A 24436-nucleotide genomic window follows, 5' to 3' on the forward strand; every position below is an offset into this window, starting at 1 on the left:
CTTGATCATCTTTAACTGCATATTTGCATACTTACTGTCCGACACATCATTACAAACACCAATTGTTAGAGAATCTGGACACCTCTGGTCCTGCGGAGCACATATACAATGACCTTCACAGGATAAAGCATCGCATCTTCTGATTAAATCCAAAGACTTTGGTGGAGTTTTTTTGAAGGCTGAATGGACCAGATGACTTCGCAAACCAACCTTAAGTAAAATCATGCAATAAATTTAGCAACTAATTTTAGTAGTCTAGATAAATTTTATCTTTTGATGCTACTCATACTTCTTAAAGATGCAATTTTCATAAGGTTGAAAGGTTATTTTACATTCAAAAAACCTATATTGATTATTCGAATAAACACCTTCCCGCTTATTTGTCTAAAAATAAGTATATGATCCGAATGAACGTACAGAAACATAATAGTATAATTAAAAACTTAAAAAGAACCAGCTACAATTTGTGCTCACTTGATGTGGAATTCATTTTAAAAAAGTCGTTTGTAACAAAAATACAAAAGAAAATGCGGAGCACGACTTAAGACACTTAACATAAACAGCTAAAGCACGCCTCCGGGTGCGGGATTTTTAGGCTGTGTTGAAGACCCATTGGTGTCTTTCGGCTGTTTTCTACTCTTTGATCGGGTTGTTGTCGCTTTGACACATTCTCCATTTCCAATTTTAATTTTATTTTATAAGAATTTACAAAGATAAGATAAAATATGAAAAAGCCTAGATGAATCCACAAGAAATTATTTAAAGTCTTTTTTTGTAATCTCTGCTATTTTGCTTTCTTTAGGAAGTATTCCTTGTTGTGTCTTAATTGCATAATTACATTGAATGCATTTTTACAAACCTTATTTACTGCCCATACAGTAATAAAGAGTTCATCATAATCGGTTAGTTTTTCTGTCTCTACTTTGTACAGTTGAACTTTACCCTCATCACCATGATCTCTATTTCCATCTGTATGGATGTACTTTGCTTTGTGATTCTAATTAAAAACAATTAATATCAATAATGATGTCTTGATTATATTGCTGATTAAAATTTGCCATATCATTTATTGACTTGTTTTAATTTTGAAATTTTAAGGAATAATGTTACAATAACCTTAGAGTGCGGGTCGGTTTGTTTATCGTCAGATAAAACTGATACTTTATATACATAATAATATTATAAATCTGTTCTTTCGATACTAATAATTTACTAAAAAGTAACAATCCACTGTTAACTGTCTGTTGCTTAATCCATAGACATGTATGATATCTCTTTGGTGACTACAAGTATTTATTTACAATGCATCTACCTGTAAAAGGAAGTTAAGTTGTTGAATCCAATCCATGCTAGATATCTCCTCCTATCGTTTCCTTCCTCTTACCTTAGTTAAATCTTTAGCCATGTATGATGATCCTACAGTGACCATATAATGATCTATCTGTGAATGGATATCACTAAATCCTAACCATGCCAGATACACAGCATAAGTCTCCCACGCCATCCACCCATCTTCTTTTCTGGCAAGGTCATGGTTGACTGCGTGATCAGTGGCCACTGCAAAAGTTCCTGGAAAAAAGGTTATATTTGCTACTGTTTATAGATATTTTTGATTTCAAACAAATTTGACAATTAGATCTTAAATAACTGTGAAAAATCAGTGTTGTGCCTGTGTTCCCATTGTTTGGGTTATTTAAGGTTGGGTTTACTGGATCCTCAAATATTTACAGGTATTTACAGATAAATTGAGTATTTGTTTAAGAACATTATTTTTATATAGGGTAGCTGTTAAGTTTGTATTGTTATAAGTTGCCTATGCTTTTTATGGAAATAAAAAGGGTGAATCTTCTTAACAAACAAACATTTGCAAAGGGAAGTAATTCTTATTGCTCTAAATTGGCTATCAAGCATTTTTTATCGTTTTGAAAAAAAACTCATATTTGAGTTGCAAACTATATTGTATGATAAATTATATTTTACTTGCCCTTCAATATTGTAAACTATTAAAATTAGTTATTGCATTTTTCTAGTTTTGGTGACACTTATCAAATACAAAATGTGTACAGCACAAACTATAACCCTATATGAAAGAATTTCCGTTTTCAAAAAGAATACTCAGTGCAGTCGGTCCAGGCTTTTTTATGCGAACAAAAATTATATGATTTGATTAAATACAAAAACTTTGATAATGAGTTGAATGGTTCACAAAGATTCAGTCTGTGTTAATTAATATTTGCAAAATACCGTGTTCTTACTTCATTTTCTTATCAATGTAAACTAATGACACACTACGACCATGATTGTCTGCAACATTTTGAATAAAAAATATCCATATTATATGCATCTTCTTAACCTTGAATTGTTCTCTACACTTTTTGTTTTTTAAAAATACACTTCTTCATCGTCATGTTTAATGACCTAATGCAAAATAATTTAGGTCAGGAATTTGTGCAGGTTAATTAACTCCCTTTATTTTCCCCTAGTGGAAGTTGAAATCTCTATGTATATGTTATGTCAACAGGTATGGTCGACTTTTTCATTGACTTCAAATTAATGAAATAAGAGCAGAGCAAGACAATTGAAGTCAAAATTTAATTTTGACCGACGAAGAGTGAAAGTTTCGATCGGCTTATATTGTATATTTCCACTTATGTTCAGTACATACTTATAATTAGGCAGTGTACATACCTTTGCATTGTTACACTGTATCTTTAAAAATGTCTAGATACAAACTCGTTTTTTTTTAAAGTTAGTATTAACAAAAACAAATCAAGGTGATTTCAATAGGATCGTCACGAAAGTCCCTTTGCTGAACATATACCAAATTCAAAAGGAGATATGATGTCTACAAACATTTCCAAAAGACATCATAAATATGTAAGAAATGTTACAACTGACATATGTCTATGTATACAAATACCCAAATGGTTGTGTACATAAATTCCTTGTGTTGTAGATATTCTATATATATATGGACGGCTACCGTGTATCCACCCCTATGTCTAATGATACAAACCTCTAGATGGTGGTGTACTGTCTACATACATTCCTTGTGATGTAGACATTATGCATATCTCAGCACTGTTACATGATATCAAATTAACATAATAGGTCACCCCATCGTGTAAATCTAAACCAGTAAATACATAGGACCTAGCTATACCATTCACCTAGAAATTATATAGCAAAGTAGTGTTACTAACCAAACCCACCAACCATAAAATTCTTCAAACAATTTACAAAAGAAAAAGAAGAAAAAATCAAAAAAGTCATCTATCATTACTACAATATATATCAAAAATCTATAACACTTATCTGTAATTATCTTCAAAATGTGTTATAATGAACAGTAAATTTCAAACTTTATTTATACTGTCCTACAGATCTTGTGATTTAACACTTTAACACTTAGAAAACCCGTTAAAAATTCATCAGAAAAATTTCTGCATAAATTTACCAAATAGACAGATAAATATATATAGATTTAATCACTGAATCAACTGTATTACGATATTTCTCCACTCAAGTCAATGCAGTTAAATTTATTTCAATTAAAAATTCGAGGATTGCCGAGCTTGAAATATTTAAAATTTAACTGTTGATTTTGATGACAACATGCATTCCATCTCCTGACAGGGGGTAGATGTGAGTCAAACTCACTGATATAATTTAGATATAATTCATGCAAACCACAGATTTTTTGTAACTTTTAACAAGGCGCCGGGGCCTTGTAAAAATTTAATAATGTGAGAATGATAACAAATCTATGGCTTCTATAAATCATTTGGATTCTCATAGGACAAATACGGTAATCTGAACAACTGTATCGAAACTAAGATTGTTGTCACTATGGATGTTCTATTTTACCCTCTGTAAGATAAAAGATTAAATAGATGTAAGGTTTGCATGAATTATTTATAGAATAAATACTAGAAAAAATGAGATCAATCTTACGTTTCATCAAACATTTATTATGTCGTTGGCTACTATTTACAGCCAAATCCACAGCTGAGATTTTTAACTTGAACACAACAAAATCCACAGTGTTTGCACAAATATCTTACGAAACATATGGATATACATAGGAGGTTAACAGTAACATCTATTAGTATGTACATCTCTGCACTAAGTAAAGATATATCGAGAATTTTATCACGCTGTTTTTTACGTAGCGAAAAAAAAAACCCAAAAAACGACACATTATAAATTTCATGCGTCGAAAAGGTTTCTAAATTTACCTTCAACAGGAACGCCCAAAAAGAATGATTAGAATGACACATGAATTACCACCCCCTGTTTTGTAAACTTACTGACTGTGAGGACAACATGAATTCTCCTCCAATATGAGATTTGATAGACAGGTACTGTCTTTTTATATGTGACTCCTCATCATCAACAGCCCATTCAACCTTCATAGATGTTCTATAGATCTGTGTCAATCCCTTTATTCCAAAGTCAGCCGCAAATGTCGGTGGCTTCGAAATAACTGGTGGTGTGTTGTCCACTATGAAACCATTGGATGATGACTCACACCATAAACCTGTATTGACAGATAAACACTGATTAAATAACTAGAAGTTTCCATGTTTCCAGTTTAATTTGTTTTGAAACAAATACCATCTGGCATGTCTGGTGGTACATAGGTTTGCTTGTCTTAATCATGTAATCTGATTGATTTGATTCACTGGTCAATAAAACCAAAGTCTCAAAACATGCATGTAGATGTGAGAGCACATGCAGGTACTATCATACTATGTCTGGGTAGACTGGAATCTTAAACTTCCGGATGTGTTTTGCTGAAACAGGATTTATAGTCTATTCACATTAACATCCTTTATTTTATGATTCTAATATGACGTTGTACTTTGACTTTGAATACCCAGCCATGTTCTAATTTCAATAACACATTGGCTGCAATGATTGACGTCATAATGAAAGTGCAACGTCAGTTGAATTTTGAACAACACCGGAGATCAGAAGGGACATTTGTGTGTGTTGGTATTGCTAGCTAGGAAATTAAATAAGATCATTCTAAAAGTAATTTTCCTCGGAGTTCCGTATTTTTGGGATATTACATTTGACATGCATCTGTTAATTTTTATTGTTAAATGATGATTTTCTTTTACGTTTTTTTGTTCATCAAATCAAAATGGCGGAGTGTGTATTAGAAATCCACTTCAACGTACAAACGTTCACAACTTTCCTATTAGATTCGAAATATTTCTAACATGACATGCTATGCTCATTTTAACATGGGAAGGCATTATATTTGTCAACAGTTATCACCTTGATAACACTTGGTATTAAGATATTGACAAATATAATGTCTACTCAGGTCAAAATGAGCATAGAGCATGGCATGAAAGAATTATTTTTTAATTGGAACACTCCTGTCAAACATACACCCCAACAAACTACTTTATATGGAAAAAAGTAGATGTGGTGAGACAACTATCAACAAGAGACCTAATAACAACTATAGACCTCACTGTTGTTAATCGCAGGGACTTAAAAAAATTAGTAAAACCCATACCGCAAAGTCAGATATAAAAAGTACTGAAATGAAAAATGTAAAAAAAAAAAATCAAACGAGAAAACTAACGGTCTGATGTACAAAATAATGAACGAAAAATAAATATTATATACATCAACAAACGACAATCACTGAATTACAGGCTTCTAAATTAGGACAGGCATATACATATTATGGCAGGGTTAAACAAGTTTTGAATAGCCAACCTCCCCCTCTAACCTGGGACAGTTGTGTATTAGTATAACACAATAAGAAGCTATGAAAATCACGAGATAAGGGCTTTTCTCACTAGATGGATACAAAGCAGAAAAAACAATTAAAAAAGAAAAAAAGTGAACGTTGCAGGGTACTTATACATCCCCACAACAAAAATACACTAAGTACAGATCTGAGAGTTTCCACAGTTAATGACGACTAGTCCAAAGCCAATAACAACTAATAAAAGAAATCATGCATTTAAGACTAAAATATCAACCAAAACACATTCATCATCCAATGAATTTAGTATAAATGGGTCATAAACAGAGAAGAAGAAAAACAACATTATTCAATGCTAAGATACATGTATCGACAGTTTGTAGATCCACGAATATGATTTTTGATTTTGTAACATAAAAGATATGAAAAGGATTAAGCAACAGGCACAGCATATTTAAAAATTCCACGAATATGAATATACATATATAAAATATAATATTTAGTTTGAATTTAATTTATTGATAACAAAATTAATATTATTACCAATAAAAACAATATTAAAAGATCTAATCAAAGTGTTTAATAAGTAACCTTTTAAAATAAGTTTATTTAAAGGATCGATAAGTTTACTCGGATTGTATCTAAATTTCCTGGACCGTCAAACTACATCTCCGTAAAAATTAGGATGTGCTTTGTGCTATCCCGTTTGATAAAAGTTTTCTACTGGTACAACAAAACACCCAAACCAAATCTTTATATCTATGAAAAAATGTATTAAAGGTTTTAATAATTTGTAGAAACGAATTCCCTGAGTAAATAAGTTACCAGTAATACATAGATAAGTTCATTGAAATCCAAAACGTCACTACAGACATGGGCATAGCGAACTATTTGTGATATGTGAACACCGTAAGATGTTGTAAAAGTAACATCTTCGTCCAAAAAGGAAAATTACAATATTCAACGAAAAACTGTCCCTTTTGTCGTAAAATTTTAGTGTCGAAATTCCGGTATCAAACTGAAATATCTAATTTTAGGACAGGACAGTTGTTACCGTTTATATGTGAATTATTGAAAGCAAGTTCTTTTCGATAAATTCCGGCCGTATATCTAGAAAATTCTTGTTTATTTAACACAAAAATATCATCTACATAACGATAAGTGTTAATAAATCATTATGTATCAATTGAATGCATTTTACACGGTCTATACAAAGTTTGGTAATATACTGTGAATCTGATTCATTAATATATTAGAACAAGTCTGATATTAAAGAGGCGCAATTAACGCCTTTATGATTCCTACATCATGTCGTTAAACTTTATTACCGAAACGTACACAAATATAACCATGGAAAACATTAACAGCTGCAATCCTCCCATCACACATGTAGTACATTTAAGTATAACTAGCATACCTACTTTTGTCAATAGAGAAGAAAGCTTATCATGAGTTGTAGCAAATATGTTTTCATTCCGATTCACCAAAAGACTATTTAACTACATAGGGAAACTTTTATTTGATAAGATTGTGTGGAAGTGTAATGTAAAGATTTAAAAAGTCAAATCCGTCAACTGAATTAAGAGAACCAGCAAAAGCACGTAATTTAACTAAAACATCCACAGAATTTTTCACACTCCAAAAATAGTAGATTCCACTATTTTCATGTTTTTTTCAAAAGTTAATGATAAGTTATTTGATAGTTGTAAAGGAACTAGAAAATAACATTGAAAAACAAAAATGTGACCCAAGTACACTGAAGCCCCATCCGCATTATCATTTTCTATGTTCAATGGACCGTTTTTGGCATAAAAAAAGAAAGATCATATCATAAGGAATATGTATACTAAGTTTCAAGTTGATTGGACTTCAACTTCATGAAAATCTACCTCGACCAAAAACTTTAACCTGAAGCGGGACAGACGAACGAACGGACGAACGAAGAGACGAACGGACACACAGACCAGCAAACATAATGACCATAAATGGGGCATAATTAGTTGTAGAAAATTTACTACAGGCCGAGATTAAACGATAATTTGCTAGTTTTTGTGTAGATTAGGTAACTAATACATTGTAGGACCTTCAAATCTGAAGAAGGCTCTCAATCTGTGATGTGGTTATGATATGATTGTTAACTGTATGACTCATTGTAGAGCGCACATACTTTAATGAAGTACACTTAAAAAAATCATTCCTTAGAACGTCCGTGTAGTATTTACGGCATGCCACAACCGCATTTTTTCTGCTTTGTCTTCCAGTACAAACAAAAAACCGTTTTCTGAGTACTTTGAAATTTGTTCTTATTCTAGAAAATGGCGTATTATGTTCTCTTTTGTTTACTTCTAAATTATTTTTGAAGTGTGATATTCATGATATATAAAATTTTATTTTCTACCTTTTTACCTTTTTTTTCAGACAATTTTTTCACGATTGTGGAGGGGTGACAGAAGATGCATATAATAAACAACTGCGTACTTTACACGACAAAATAAGATGTTCATTGTTTCGTACTTACTTTATTGAAAAGTATACCTATATATACCAGAAGACCTTAAAATTTGAATATTTTTTGACTATTTGTTTGATATATACCCGATCCTCGCTCTAACGTTTCATTCTGCAAATTATCACTCTTTATCTTATGCCATGACACAAAATCTTCTTTTGCGTAGGCAATGCATCATTGTGCCTTAGACAGACGTTTAGAGATCTACCTTCTTTTTGAGAAGTCTTTGATAGGTCACTCATTAGCTACTCCACCTCTGTATATGTATATTGGTTTATACTGGTGTTATTTGCATGAACTTTATATTCATTTGTGTAGTACATGTACATCCACTGACTATATAATGCCCATTTTGTGACGTCCATAATGTTTCTACATAGAGTTTCATCTAGGACGTCTTGAAAGAATACTAGATTTGAGGAATTTTTACAGTATCCACTTCAGATTCGTAATTGATGTTCTTTTCCCATAATTTGCATTTGATACGGTATAAATGTTGCAGTGAAACGAGACACTGTCTCAAAACATAAACTGTTTTTCTATTGGGCTCAAAACAGGATAATTATGCATTGTATAATATCACAGCATGCCAGTTTCTCAGTTTTGTACTTTGAGACAATCTATAGTTTTGATTTATATATAGAACGTCCAAATTTCAAACTGACATATTTTCCGTGCATTTACCATGCATTGTTTATTCTGCGTGCGTGCGTTAATCAATCACCATTCCATGTGTTTTCAATTCAACGTGCACTAAACGTTTATTCATTTTAAATCGTGTAAAGTGCGCTCAACGTGCATTCATTTTTAATCGTGTAAAGTACGCTCAACGTGTTATCTAAAACGGTTTATTTCCTTTCAACTTGAAATTCATTTTGTAACTTTTACGATTAGTTATCAATATATTTGAAACAGCACATATTAGGTCTCCTGTCTTTGATTTTGTGTTATTATCCTAGATTTTGTGTTATTAACTTTATTACATCAATAATCGAAAGGGAACTTACTAACCTATAGTTTTATTGGACATGATCATAATAATAAGGGGGCTACCATTTGATTGTTATGGAAGAAGGGGGAGGGGGGTTGTTGGTTGGCTAGGATGAAATTTGAAAAAAGGAAGGGAAGGACAGGAGTTTTTAGTAAAGAAGTCAAGATGAGACACTTCGCCAAAAAAAAAAATGGCAGGATGTCAATATTTGTAAAAAAAAAAAGTCAGGATTAACTAATAATAAAAAATGCAGGATCAAATAGAGTGGAAAATTAAAAAGAACAAGTGAAACTGCGAGCTACTGCTCACTGATGATACCCCCGCCGCAAGTGAATAATATTAATAGTGTAAAAATATGCAAGTGTTCGGTTAACAGGAAGTTGTCGAGTGATGAATCTGAAAACGCATCACACGGTAAAGCTGACTTATATAAATCCTGAAACCAAATTTCAGAAATCCTTGTATTGTAGTTCCTGAAAAAATGTGACGAAAATTTTCAACTTGGCTATCATGTGTAAAATCATACAAGTGTTCGGTAAACAGGAAGTTGTCAAGTGATCAATCTGAAAACGCATCACACGGTATAGCTGACATATATAAATGTTGATATTAAATTACAGAAAGGGTGGATGTGTAGTTCCTGAGAAAAATGTGACGAAAGTTTCATGGGACGGACTGACTGACGGACGGACGGACTGACGGACGGACGGACGGACGGACAGACAGAGGTAAAACAGTATACCCCCCTTTTTTGAAAGCGGGGGTATAATAATTTCATTTGACACAAACTCATATAGATTTGCAACTTATCTGTCAATGTCAACAACTTTAAATGTAACGAGAACACACCCGCGAAATCTCTGGCATTTAGACCGTGGTTGAAAGTATGTAAACTCTTGTAGGATAAATTTTTGCAAACTATTTTATCAAAAGTCATAGGTACTTACGGACAGGACAAATAATTTTAGCCCTCCCCCTTTTTTCCAAAGACCTTTATTTTCATATTAACTGTTTATTTTCAATTATTTTTGATTTTTTTTGTAAACCATGAACATACATATGCTATAAAGTGTGATTAGTATTAACTATCAATTCCCAGTTTACTAACCACTTCGGACGTCACTGATATATTCATATATACTGTATAAAGAGTCTTTTTTTAATATATATATATCAGTGACCGCCGTGGATAGTAAACTTGGAATTGATAGTCTCTACATAATATATCAGTGACCGCCGTGGATAATCTTTGAATTGATAGTAAATAGCAAATACACTTTATGTTATGTCTATGGATGATCATAGTTAACACAAAAAAAAACACGCGAAAATAATGATCCTGTCCAAAAGGACCCCAAGTACTTGTGAAAATTATGTATAATTTTTAAACTGTCCTAAACGGAAGTCTTGTCTATGACTTAAAAGTCCGTCCGATGACGGAAACCATATCCGGACGCACTTATTTTTGTTTTTCTCCCCAAATAACCCAAATTGAATAATAATATGTGAGGATGATAAATGCGACTATGCATGGTACATATAGGACACAGAGGCATGAGGATTAATTTATTGTGGAAGGAAGAGAAGCGACAGACAAAATGAGGTCTCTTCATTTAATAGTATAGATGAATATATCCTGTGATAAAAAAAGATTATTATCTAATTAAAGGAGTTCACTTCCTATTTTTTTTATATATATAAATAGCATTCAGAAAATTAGTTTATACAGAATAACAAACAAACCTACCACAAAATTCTTAAAAAAATCACCAAAAAAAAGAAAAAAAAATCCAAAATGTCATTTTTCCATTATACAGTGTCTTTTAAAAATCTCTTTAAAAAATGAGTTATTCCCTTCGTACAGAAATAGATTAATTCATCAAAAATTAGATTCTTGGAAAGGGCTATACCTGAACAACGAGAAAAGCTAAAATCTTCAAAATTGTACTTGACCTACATTAGGCACAGGCAACAACATGTCTAAATTTTTAAAAAGTTTTTCAAAATACTGTTTGGCAGCCGAACAACCACCCGCCGCCAGCCCGCCTTACATCCCCAAATCAATAAGCAATTTTTGCTTCGAAAATCCGATGAAAATTATCGAATTGTTGTATTTTTGTATTTGTTTTACAAAAGACAATAAAACCACATACTTACCTCACTAAAAGACAGTAATTGTTGTATATTCAGAGAGAAAAAATGTATTTTATGGCAAACATGTACCAAAATCACATGTGCATGTGACGAATAGCGCGGAAAATATCTATGTTGTCACAGTTTATTCAAAATCTCATTCATAATAGAAAACTCTACCAATATATAACATCAAAATAAAATAAAATATCACAAGAATGCTTGCGTGTTGCTATCTTGTGATAAAATTCGAATCGCCGATTTAAATGCAGAGTTATCGGCTCTTTAACTGGACAAATAATTCAAGGTTTCGTTATATCGTTATCATTCTAGTTTTTATATGCTTATTAATCACTGTGACCATGCATATATCTGACGTTCACTTTCCTCTTAACGCTGATCACTCATCGTGCATTCATCGTCCGTGTAATGATCACAACTCATTATGCGTTAATCCTCTATGTAAAGCACAAAGCTCATCGTGAGTGCATCATTTAAAGTGCACTCATCTTGCATTCTGCGTCCTTTCTCAATAAGTGTATCGTCCGTACGTGTATGATTCGTGTAGTTAGTTTGAATTTTAGAATGTCTGTATATTACAATATTGTGTACATACCAGCTTTATTATATGCTCTGACAGTTACAAAGATCCTCTTGTTGACAGGAAGGTCAAGGTTATAACTGGTAGAGTTCAGTAAAGTCGCAGTTTCTGTCAGATGGAGCTCTATAGGTGATACTATGTCACCATAACCGGGTTTTAGTCCTGCCCTCCATACATACTTCTGTAGACCAGATTGGGGGTCATCAAACCCGTACCATTTGGCTGACAAGTAGATTCTGTAAAGTAGATTAAGTTCAATAAGGGATAGCATGTCACTTTAGCCTATCTTAGTTCATGTTCCCGTAATACATCTGCAGAACAGATTGAGGGTAATAAACCCCGTCCCATTTGGTTGACCAGTAGATTCTGTATATTGACATTTAATTCAATAAGGGATAGTATGTCGGTATAACCTAGTTATGTTCCTATAATAGAAAACAAAGGATATGGGGTTTCAATCCATGCACAGCAAAAAAAAAAAAAACACACAAAAAGCAAAGGAACAGCACTTTTATTGATGTTCAGCTCAAAGTCACAGTGAGGACTTTAACATGGAGCAAAAAAAAAAAACTCTCACCTCACTGCAAGCGTCAGACGGCCCCTAGCACTGGCGTGAGCGGCATTCTTTGCCAAAGTAATTGGGATAGACTTTGTTACACAACCCAATCGGGCACAGTCAGAAAAGAACATACCGGAAAATAGTACGTATTTAAAACAAAATAGGTCCTATGCATGAAGGTATATCTTTAACTATGTAGGATATATTTTAGTAATTAAGGTATCAAATGCAAGGTGAAGGACTGATGATCCTTGTGAAAACACAATGTACTGGTAATTTTGAATAATACAAACATGATTTGAGGAATTTTAAAACCGAGGACATGTATAGCCTGTTTCTCAGATATAAATTCCTATTCACCATAAATCCCTCTGTTAAACCAAGCTGAAGTAAATCATACCAATACCAATTAGTTGATATATAGGTAAATTTTCCACATAATAAAGAAAGAGGACAAAAGTCATGCTTGAAAATCTTAACAATTTTTATTCCTTACTTAAAGAACATCTCAACTACCATTTCAAACAACTTATCTATCAACATTACTTTGTCTGAGTATGTCAAACATACATTGATGGGTAACGAAATATGTAGGATTACTTTACATGTAACGGTTTATATGACGCTGATAATACAACATATTGATGAAAACAAGACTACATGTGGCTATTACTGAGACACAGCTATAATCTAACACTGCAAGCTCTTGGATATCGTTTGAGTTGTGAAATGTATACTCAATACGCTGATGAAGTTGGTATATTGTCAAATTCGGAATAAATGTTAATCTGTGTTTTTTTTATCTCTATTTCAGGAGGATATATCAATCGGACACAATCAGTAAAAATTGGATACTTAATGAAAATGAAAAGAACATCTTCGATATAATTGCATGTAAAATAAAATACCTAAATTTTTTAATCTTCCTGTATCTGAGGAAAATTCGACTCATATGAAAATAAGAAAAGGTTGGCCAGGAAATTTGACCAGTTGGTTCCAATAAGAATGCCGACAATCAGTTGAAAAAAAATCTATTTCCAAATATATGTTGCCAATGAGAATCTTCAGCTTTCTGATCACTTCTTCTGTGTGACAAGTTTTATTTTTTGCCCATTTTTAACACAATATATAGAACTATATCCTAAAACAATTAGTTCGTATTAATTGTATGGAACATTGTGAAATATCTCTTTAAGACAGAGTTTTAATTCTCTTGTGATATAGTGGTGTTAAGAATGGACAAATCGATTGTTTTCACAGAATTTATTTCAGAAAATTTAAAAATCAAAATTTACCAGAAGTTCTTTTGAGTTTACATATATTAAAATATAGAGTTAGAAAACGCCTATACGAGTCAATTGTGTAGCAAAAGTTTACGAAGACAACAAGTAACAAAGAAAAAAAGAACAACGTAATGGACATCAAGTGATTACAATAGTTGCATTGCCCTGTGCGCCATGTGAACTAAAATGCAGTTTTAATGATACTATGTACTTACTGAAAAAGTAAGAAAAACCAGAGAAACTCTAAACAATTGAAGTAAGACATGTGGTATATTACATTTGTAATAAGACATTGAAATATAAAATAAGACTCGGTATGTGTCCATGTGACACATATGTACCGATTGTAAATATTCAAGAGTAAATGTACTAGTTTGAACATATTGTTTTTGGTGGTAAAAACATTATATGTAAGTTTCATAACATTCGGTAGCGGGAAAGAAAATGTGTCCATTAATTCAGGGACATTTCTCAAGAATAATGTAACGCAACTAAACCTTGCACTTGATCTGTATTTAGTATAATTAGCAAATTCGTGACCTACATTTTGTATTAACAGATACGCCAGGCTAAAATTGAATGCCACCTTCACTAAAGCAGGGCATGGCAGGAAAGAAAAAGTACAAGTTAAGTGAATGCAATAAAAATTAAAAGCTTTATTACAAAATTGTACGTACCACCTATTAGGCCCTTATTAAATGAAATGTATACTGTAACTCTCCAATTTACCATATACCAAAAAACAAGTTAACATCTGAAGGCATGAACAATAATATGATGACAACTTTGTTTGAATGATGACAATAAGAAATATATGACCAGATTAGGACTATTTAGATGTGCCTAGCTTGGGAATAACAAATGTGTCATTATAAAAGAATTATATAAGACTTACACCATAGATTGATATGATATATCATAGAAGCCAGTTCCATCTTGGACTACCCCAGCTGTTGGCGGACTATTGTCTATAATCACACCATCTGATGTCACTGTTGTACACATGTCTGCTGTGTTACATCCAGTCACTGTAGTGTAATATCTCAGTCCTGTGCCGAGGTGGATGTTTTCTAATGTAAAATCTGAAATAATAAATAGATATGCAAGTTACACTTGAAAAAATTATAATCACAAAAAATATGAACTCCGAGAAAAATTCAAAACGGAAATTCCGTAATAAAATGGTAAACTCAAAAGCCCAAACATAACAAACGAATGGATAACAACTGTCGGACTTTTGACTTGGTTCAGGTACATTGGTTATACATCTCAGCTGTGTAAGATGTCACTACTGTGACATACTTTCTCAGTCAAACACCAAAACAAATGTTTTCTAATATACTTTTGGAAATAACACGATATAAATATATAAGATTTATGTGGAAACTGAAGTTCTCCAGACATATTATACTGATGGAGATCAAAACATAACATTTGTTTTGCAAACCTTTTTTTCTTAAAAACGTATCCCCACTGTTGACAAATTCCTAAGAACATATGTAGATACTAACGCTAACAGCATTTGTCCACTAAAATGAGACATCTAAATTTTAAATTAAAAACACGAGGCTAACACAAGATTAGTGATGAGTTTTAAAAGATATCTAAGCAAACCCATAATTCCTTTTTTAATAAATTTTTAATATACAAAAAAGGTGTATTCTTTTCATGTGGCGTCATCATGCATGTGTCCTTTGTCGGGACTTAAAAAGAGCCAGTTGAAGGACGCCTCCGGGTGCGGGAATTTCTCGCTACATTGAAGACCTGTTGGTGACCTTCTGCTGTGGTTTTTTTCTATGGTCGGGTTGTTGTCTCTTTGGCACATTCCCCATTTCCATTCTCAATTTTATCATATTCATAGAAAGGTAAGAAAATTTAAGTACCTAAACGAATGTTGACCAATAAACAACTGATATTAACTGAAACACATGTTGATGATAAAATCACCTATCAACTGCTTATGAAAAAAATAAATCGTCTAGGATTTAAGAAATAATAATCTTAAATGAGAAAGTGGGATTTACTGAGTACAAACCATATGTAATTCCAATCGCCTGTTGCTGTAAAACATCTTCACAGCTTGGACACGTTCCTACAGAGACAAAGTAATCTTTAATTGTGGAGTGGGATTCATGGAAACCTTCCCAGTAAGCATATAGAACTTTGGTCTCTGTCTGGTAGTCAATGTCTTTTATACTTCCTGTCAGCTGACGCTTATTTCCATCGTATACCTGACCTGGTGTAGGTGGCGTTGTGTCTACTTGGAACGCCCAAGATGTAGCCAATGATGATAATCCTGCCTTGTTGAATGCCTAAATAAACAATAAGCAAAACTGTTAATATAATTCAAGCAGCTCAATACTATTTTCCCTAAGTATAAATTTAAAAATTTAATATGCATTAAAAACTTGAATTGTATACTTAGTATCAAGGATTCATCATGTGAAATGTAATTCATTGCAATCAACAGTTTTACTCTTAAAAAGAAATAAATTATAAGACAAATCAAGCATGTTTTTTTTTGGAAACAAAGGTAACAAATTCATAATGTGCATACAAAAATGATAAAACAAAAGATGAATGTAAACATTTTTAGCCTCTAATTTCTATCTTCCCGTTCTTCTGATGTCTTATTAGCCATTTCTTCTTTTTTTTTGACAAAATTGTGTCAAGATAACGGAAGTTGAACTATAAATTACTGTCATGCAAGTAGAAGGTTTTCGATATTGGTAAAACCAGGTTTAACCCACAAATTCGTGGGAAAATGCATGTCACAAGTCAGAAATATGGCAGTTATCACATGTTAATATGTTCAATATGTGTGTTATTTGTTTTCTTTCTCATCTGTTCCTCTTATTTTTATTGGTCCTATTCTTCTATTAACAGTTTGAAGCATTCTCCCCTAATTCAAGATATTGTTTATAAATTATTATAATCAGTTCTAGAACTCATTACTCACCAGGACATTTATATAATAATAATGACCATCCTGAAGTGTTAAGGGATTATTTTTGTCTGTAATTGCACATTCTCTATCAACAACCTTGATGTATGACATCATATCTGTATAGCCAGGCTCTGATCCAACTGACCACAGGTAATAATCTATACCCGATTCAAGGTCAATAAAAACTCCTTTCCAACTGTAAAATAAAATTATACCAATATCCTGGATATGATCTATCTGACCACATGTGATACTCTATATCATACTCCAAGATTGTGAAACTTCTTTCCATTTTAAAATATGACTTATGTAAAACCATTTCTTGGAATTGAAATTGATCTCTCATTGATATAAAGAACTCTTCATAAATAGGATGATCATATTTTTAAGTGCTTTGTCACATGTGACGTAAAAGTGATTGAATAAATATTTTACGAAAATACAAAAACCAGACATGGAAGTATATGGCCAGAACTTATTCTAACAAAATTATAACAAAAGTCATTAAAAAAGCATATTGGATCTCACACACCACATCTTCCTATATCTATAGACAAAACTCATTTGAGTTGGTCAGATTTCAATTTACTTCTTCAATCTTAAAGACATACAACACTGCAATCGCCTATTTTTACTTCATTTTTACACCATGACTTCAAAGAAATTAAAGGTAGTAGGCTGATTATCATATTATTGCTACTTACCATGGGTTTATTTCTGTAATTGTTGTGATAAGACGACTTGATAAAGTGATTGGTTTATCCGATCTCTCAGGTGGAGTATATTCAATGGTTATTGGGTCTGAAACTTTGAGGTTTTCTCTGTTAGCAAAATCAACAGCTAAAATGGTGAAAAGGATATTTGGGAAAACATAGCAAATCATATGTGGTTTTCAATATCAAACCCACACGGCTGGTAATCTACACACGCAGAACATTTGGTTCTGCAATGAAAACCGTGAGAGGATTTTCCGGTTGTGCTTGAGTGGAGTAATTGTCACCGCTTCAAAAGGTATGTACATTTCTAAATCTCAATTTTCTTATTCAACTGATCAAAATATTGAAAATCGGAGAATGCTATGCTGTGATGAATACTTTAACGAAGAGATACATGTATCATTTACTGTTGTACGTAGAGTTGAACTCCTACAAAATCAGTTGTCCCACGAGAAATTGCCTAAAAAAGTGACATTTCAATTTTGAATGGTTCTATTTACAGACCTAAAAGTTCAAATTTTGTATTTTTTTCGGGCAATGGGTATGAATGTTGCTTTTGGCGGCGTGTGCGCTGTCCGGTGTTCATAGACGTCTTTATAATTCCAAAAACAACATTTTTCCATGAAGTCATGCGTGAGGGGATCGGTTCTGATTGAGGACATCGTGAATGCGAGAGGGGAAGTACAAACATTTTTTTTAATATTTGGCTTTGTGACTTTTGTTGACTCAATAAATGTTATCAAATCAATGCTGATTAAAAAGCACAGATTTATCCTTATACTTTAATAGATGTTAACTGATCACTGAAATGAAATCAAACTATTAATTGTTTGTTCAATTTCAGAAAATGCCATTATTCAAAGGAAAAAGGAAAAGAGGACTGAAATTGACTCTCTACAAAAAACCATGGAGATACAAGTTATCCCCGCCCTCGAAGCGAACTAAACCCCCTGTGAGTAGTCCTGTCGTCAAATATACGTCACAGAGATCACCACATATATCTAAGAAAATTATATCGCCGATGAAAACTTCGACACCTATTAGACGAAATCTGTTCGCCCAAAATCACGAAATGTTCGAAACAACACAGGCAGATATACAGATGATTCTAAAAACACAAAATTTGATATTGTTTATTTTGATTTATACAATAAATCACCAAATATTCTTTATATGAATAAAGTCTAACTATTGAATTGCAAATCTGTCTCCATATTTGCAGATGTGGGCAAATAATCGATCTAGTTTTTACTTGTAGCAAGAAAACAAAATCGTTGACAACATTTTTTAACTTTATTCTTCGTGAAACATATTATTACACCTAGGTTCCTACAATTATTTCAAAATCCAATCTCATAAACTTTTTTAAGCACACTCCCATATGTGTTTTTTCATGAACAATATAGCCAAATTTAGGTAAGTTTCAACGACTCATAGCTTGAATATGAAGATATGACTTTTACCTCCCCTCACGCATTCACGATGTCCTCAATCCGAACCGATCCCCTCACGCATGACTTAATGAAAAAAATGTAGTTTTTGGAATTACTAAGACGTCTATCGACACAGGACAGCGCATACGCCGCCAAAAACAACATTCATACCCATTGCCCGAAAAAAAAACCAAATTTGAACTTGTAGGTCTGTAAATAGAACCATTTCAAAATTGAAATGTCACTTTTTTAGGCAATTTCCCGTGGGACAACTGATTTTGTAGGAGTTCAACTCTACGTACAACAGTAAATGATACATGTATCTCTTCGTTAAAGTATTCACCACAGCATAGCATTCTCCGATTTTCAATATTTTGATCAGTTGAATAAGAAAATTGAGATTTAGAAATGTACATACCTTTTGAAGCGGTGACAATTACTCCACTCAAGCACAACCGGAAAATCCTCTCACGGTTTTCATTGCAGAACCAAATGTTCTGCGTGTGTAGATTACCAGCCGTGACCCAATAATATGTGATTAATCAATCCTAGACATTCATATCAAACTTAGTGCTTACACTCAGGGTCTTTTAAAAAGAGGGGAGGTAATATCATTAAAGATGTTTCCCTATTACTCAGTGTTAAATAAACAGCCTAAAACAAAACAAATATGCAGATTTGACATTTATTCAAATAAAGAAATTCTTCGTCTGAATAGGTTTACTTCATTCCACTACTAGAGTGAACAATTTACACATCGGTTCTTAGCATATGATCAATAAAAACCTTTGCAGGAAGCGTTATGCTTTTGGTCTGTTTACAGGCAGTTGTATCTAAAGTATAACTCATTTTGTTTTGAAAAATTTAGAGAAATATCAAACAAATCAAGACACTCCCTTTTACTGAACCTTGGAAAACTTTCACACACATTTGTCTTGTTCAATGAATGTTGTAAGAGCTTTTAAAACATAAAGTGGGTACAATTCATAATCAGGTTCACGCTTACAGGCTTCAACCTAACACTATCAATCTGCAGACTAAATATTAAACTATTCCCATCAATAGGAGCCGAGGAACTTTGACGAAAATTGTTTTTGTACTGTAGTATCCGGAGGGTTAGTTTTAGGTCATCAGACAGACCATCTAGAGATGTCCGAAGCACTACCCAGAAACCATCCTCTTCCGGTTGAACTAATGACTAATACAGACGTCTATATTCACTAGAAGAGCAATCGGCCGTTCCTGACTGCAGGAACGACCATCCAAGGTATATATCGGTATTAAGATATACTCGTGATCACAACAGTACATTGTTCAATAAGTGTCGTTATATTTCAAACTATCAGCAAATAGCAAATGGATACACGGCAAAAGTAAAAATTGCTTACTTCCAACAAATCAACATTATCAAACTGTAGACTTGATATGTAAAAAATCATTCCCATAGCAGCAGAGATAATTTTACAAAATTTTTCCTCTTTCTTTACGAGTGTCGTAACACATCAAACTAGCAGCAAATAGGAAGCGAAGAATAATTTTAGTTTTTACAGTTTTTCTACTTTAGTTAATGTGCAAAACACGAAATGGTCGAAAATTATCATTCAAGGGAAATAGAAAAATCAAAAAAAAAAAAAATCATCTGACTATTAAAGTCATGCTGATTTGTACAAATTGTTTTGGTTTAAAATATTGTTACATGCAGTTTGTTCAATCTAATTAAGTTTCTGACTTTTAGTTCTGTCAGTCCGTCCGTTCGTCCCATGAATATATTAGTCGCATATCTCTTAGGAACTACATTACAAGGATTTCTGAAATTTGGTTTCAGGGTTTATATAATTCAGTTATATCGTGCGATGCGTTTTCAGATTCATCACTCAACAACTTCCTGTTTACCGAAATATTTCGGCGGGGGTATCATCAGTAAGCAGTAAATCAATGTTTCACTTGTTTTATAAATGCTTTAGAAGTTTACTTAAATCTCCTACAAAAATCGCCAAAATCGGCTTTAGAGATCCCGGGCACTCATCTTCTAAGTGGAAAGGGGATGGAATCAACTCGGCTCATACGGCACAAAAACTATAATAAACCTAAAATTCGGTTCTTTGGCCAGGATGTTGTCTTTTTGACAGATTCTGCATTACCTTTCTCAATTTTATTCAGGACAAGTTTTATCTTAATTCTTGTTTTACATTTTCTAAAAGTAAACAAATTATAGGTGTTCTGCATCCATTCGAAAACAAATCTTTTAATCTTTTTTTCTTAAATGGTCTGTGTGGTAGGCCATGAAGAAACAAAACAACAAAGAAGAGAAACAAAATCATCAGACGAGTGATCATTATAAAATAAAAATCGCTAGAGGCTTGAGCTAATTCGAAAAATGATTAACAATTTTGGATGCATACACGAGATTGTTTAAGCTGGTTAATCATACAATGTTGTCAAATATATGTATACTATTTAATGGTCACAGTTCAATTTCGTTGTATTAATTTTCTTTGATTGTGAATAAAATGAGATGCGGGATATTGTTTAACTTAAATTGAGTTGTTAACTTTGTTGAAATAAATATGCAACTCTAGTACGAAAGGTTATACAACGACGAGAAGACATTTTTTAAATTGATGATTTTGACTTAATGATCAGGAGTCACTGACTGTATCACCCGTCGTGTAAACCTCTAAATTCACGGATAGATAAGGTTAACAATCCGATAATAAACTTTCAATGGTATTTCTAAACGCCATGTAAAATCAGAAACAGAGACAAATGCAATTTTGCAATGTTGCGTTAATTTTCAAAAAAGATGATGCTGGATATATTACAATGATCTGTAAACATGAGGCAAGGACTAATGGAGGCAGTACAAGCTGAAAAAAACATATAATAGATCACATCAAATAAACTTGTTGTTCTTCATATTTTTTTCAATCTTGAAATGTCATACTTTAGATGTTAAAAAACAATCTATTTTATTTTTGCATAATATTGAAATTTTCAAGTTCACTTCTAATCAAATTTCTCTGATAAGGGATATCCAGGCGAACCTTATTATAATTATAGTAATACATAAAAATAGTTGATATTCATTACGAACACGGACAGATTGAAATTTCGCACTTGAGATATATTTTTTATGTTATTTAATAAAGTTTTCAAATGTTATTTTTCGTTTAAATCACTTTTAGTTTAACGTGCATTTTAGTTTGTTTTGTAAACATTAACATGCGTATATATTTATTGCAAGAAATATCTGAAACGGATGAAATTGCACTCGCAGCTGCAGTTCTCATTTAACGATAACATTGAAGATAATACATGTAGAAATGAACTATTCAAAGAAGGCAAAGATATGTATTTATTGGGTAAATTGAAATAAAACGGCGTAGATAAATCCCGTTCTAGATACGGAGAGCGAAAGCGAACAAAATTTTACATAAACTTTTGACGACAGGTAAGTTTGTCGAGATACATTTCTGTTACCTATAGTATTTGAGAGTCCCGTTTAAAATCTTTGATTAAACACATCAACAGTAAAGATATCAAAATTGTAATAGACGTTCAAAAAATACATTTTCATTGGTACAATATTTGAAAAATTATGCTAGTCTGCATGGTTTACCACAAACAGTACCTCATAGCAGACATGACTCTGAACCTCAGATTGTGTTATTTTCTTGTGAATAAAAATAGTCGGGTTTTGACACATATGTATCAGCATTTCAGACAAATGGAACTGAATGTAGATATAAGAAGATGAGTATGAGTGCCAATGAAAAGACTCATCATCCATGTCATAATTTAAAAAAGTAAACCCTTAAAGGTACGGTCTTCAACACGGAGCATCTATAGACTAGATATGTCCACTGAACAGAATGGACAAATGTCTGGTCACCTTGCTGTCCGCACATAATATTTGCATCTATATATTCTGATGTGTGTCGTAGATGGGACTCTTATACTAGTACAATAGTCCCAGATCGTAGTTATAGGCCTTCAACATTGAGATAAAACATACCGTATCGTCGGCTATAAAAGACCCCGATATGAAAAATATGAAACAATTAAATTAATTACAGCCGATTCCATTTAGTGTGTAGGTAAAGGTAATATCTTTGGTTAGCCAAGGTATACGACCATCCTTTCGGAGTAGCCTGGTCCTACAGACAGATAGATTGGTTATCTGTCGGATGAGTCTACTTTTAAAGGAGTGTAGTTTACCTGAACTAAAAATGACTTCACGGTTAAGCTAGCCGCGAATCAAGCTAACCAAAGATATTACCTTTGCCTTCACACTCAATAGATTCGGCTGTAAATTAATACCAGTATTAAACGCCCTATTGGCAAAATATATTCCATTCCTTTAGATTAAATGTTCAAAACACTGACCTTCCACGACAAATTCCCACATTGGGCTCCTTTAATCTATATTTCATTTCTAATTTTATTGTCAATTTGATTTTGAATGGCCAAACTGTTTTAACTGGCAATATGAATTGATTCAATCTGAACCTTAGAAAGATCGAATAAGAGTAAAAATTAAACGTGTGAAACAAAAAATAACACAGAAATTTAAAAATTGAGCAACACGAACCCCATGAAAAACAGATAGTGCCCTGGAAGATTCAGGAGTTCACACTTCAGTGTGTTTTTTTTATTATTATATTTAAGATAACACTGAAATCGCTCCCAAAATAAAAAGAATTCTTTTATATTTGAAATCCAACAAATGAAAGTCTTTATTGTTCTGTTATTGTAGGAGAAAAAAAATCGGTATATGACTGACTATCTTGCTTTGTGTGTGCTACATGTAACTGGACAATATTAGAAAAATAAGCCTTTGGTCATACTAAACGTTTGGTAGATTTTGTCAAGCTAAAAAAAATATTGACGATCAAATTGTGATACTGTATCGCATGTGGAAGAATTTTCCAAAAATCATCATCAATAAGATAAGTCGGTTAACATTGTAAGCAAGAGAACGATGAAACTACTTAGAAAATGGAGAGATTAGAAACCAATTTTATCTGTTTTGATTAAACCTATTCTATGGTATCAGAAAGTACCATTATTTCATCGTTGCTCATGATAAATCAGAAATTAATTTTACAAAAAAAACTAGAGGCTCTAAAGAGCCTGTATCGCTCACCTTGGTCTATGTGAATATTAAACGATGGACACAGATGGATTCATGACAAAATTGTGTTTTGGTGATGGTGATGTGTTTGTAGATCTTACTTTACTAAACATTTTTGCTGCTTACAATTATCTCTATCTATAACAGTACTTTCTGTAGAAAATGTTATTGAAAATCTTCTAATTTTAAGAAAATTGTTAAAAATTGACTATGAAGGGCAATAACTCCTTAGGGGGTCAATTGACTATTTTGGTCATACTGACTTATTTTTAGTTCTTACTTTGCTGTACATTATTGCTGTTTACAGTTTATCTCTATCTATAATAATATTCAAGATAATAACCAAAAACAGCAAAATTTCCTTAAACTTACCATTTCAGGGGCAGCAACCCAACAACC

At 32.6% G+C, this 24436-nt stretch overlaps 1 protein-coding gene across 1 annotated transcript in view; it reads right to left on the minus strand.

The window, feature by feature from the left end:
* The window catches only part of LOC143056126 (uncharacterized), a 192020-nt gene that overhangs the window by 49497 nt on the left and 118087 nt on the right, over nucleotides 1-24436 (minus strand). Inside the window, exons 31-40 of the mRNA XM_076229212.1 lie at nucleotides 17459-17594; nucleotides 16767-16950; nucleotides 15843-16119; nucleotides 14703-14889; nucleotides 11981-12201; nucleotides 4311-4540; nucleotides 3017-3170; nucleotides 1385-1569; nucleotides 860-997; nucleotides 36-210 (exon numbers count right to left, since the gene is read on the minus strand). Coding sequence (XP_076085327.1) covers nucleotides 36-210; nucleotides 860-997; nucleotides 1385-1569; nucleotides 3017-3170; nucleotides 4311-4540; nucleotides 11981-12201; nucleotides 14703-14889; nucleotides 15843-16119; nucleotides 16767-16950; nucleotides 17459-17594 — 1887 coding nt within the window. The remainder of the gene's footprint in view (nucleotides 1-35; nucleotides 211-859; nucleotides 998-1384; nucleotides 1570-3016; nucleotides 3171-4310; nucleotides 4541-11980; nucleotides 12202-14702; nucleotides 14890-15842; nucleotides 16120-16766; nucleotides 16951-17458; nucleotides 17595-24436) is intronic.

This window comes from Mytilus galloprovincialis, chromosome 13, assembly GCF_965363235.1.
Source record: "Mytilus galloprovincialis chromosome 13, xbMytGall1.hap1.1, whole genome shotgun sequence".
Classification (NCBI taxonomy): Eukaryota; Metazoa; Mollusca; class Bivalvia; order Mytilida; family Mytilidae; genus Mytilus; species Mytilus galloprovincialis.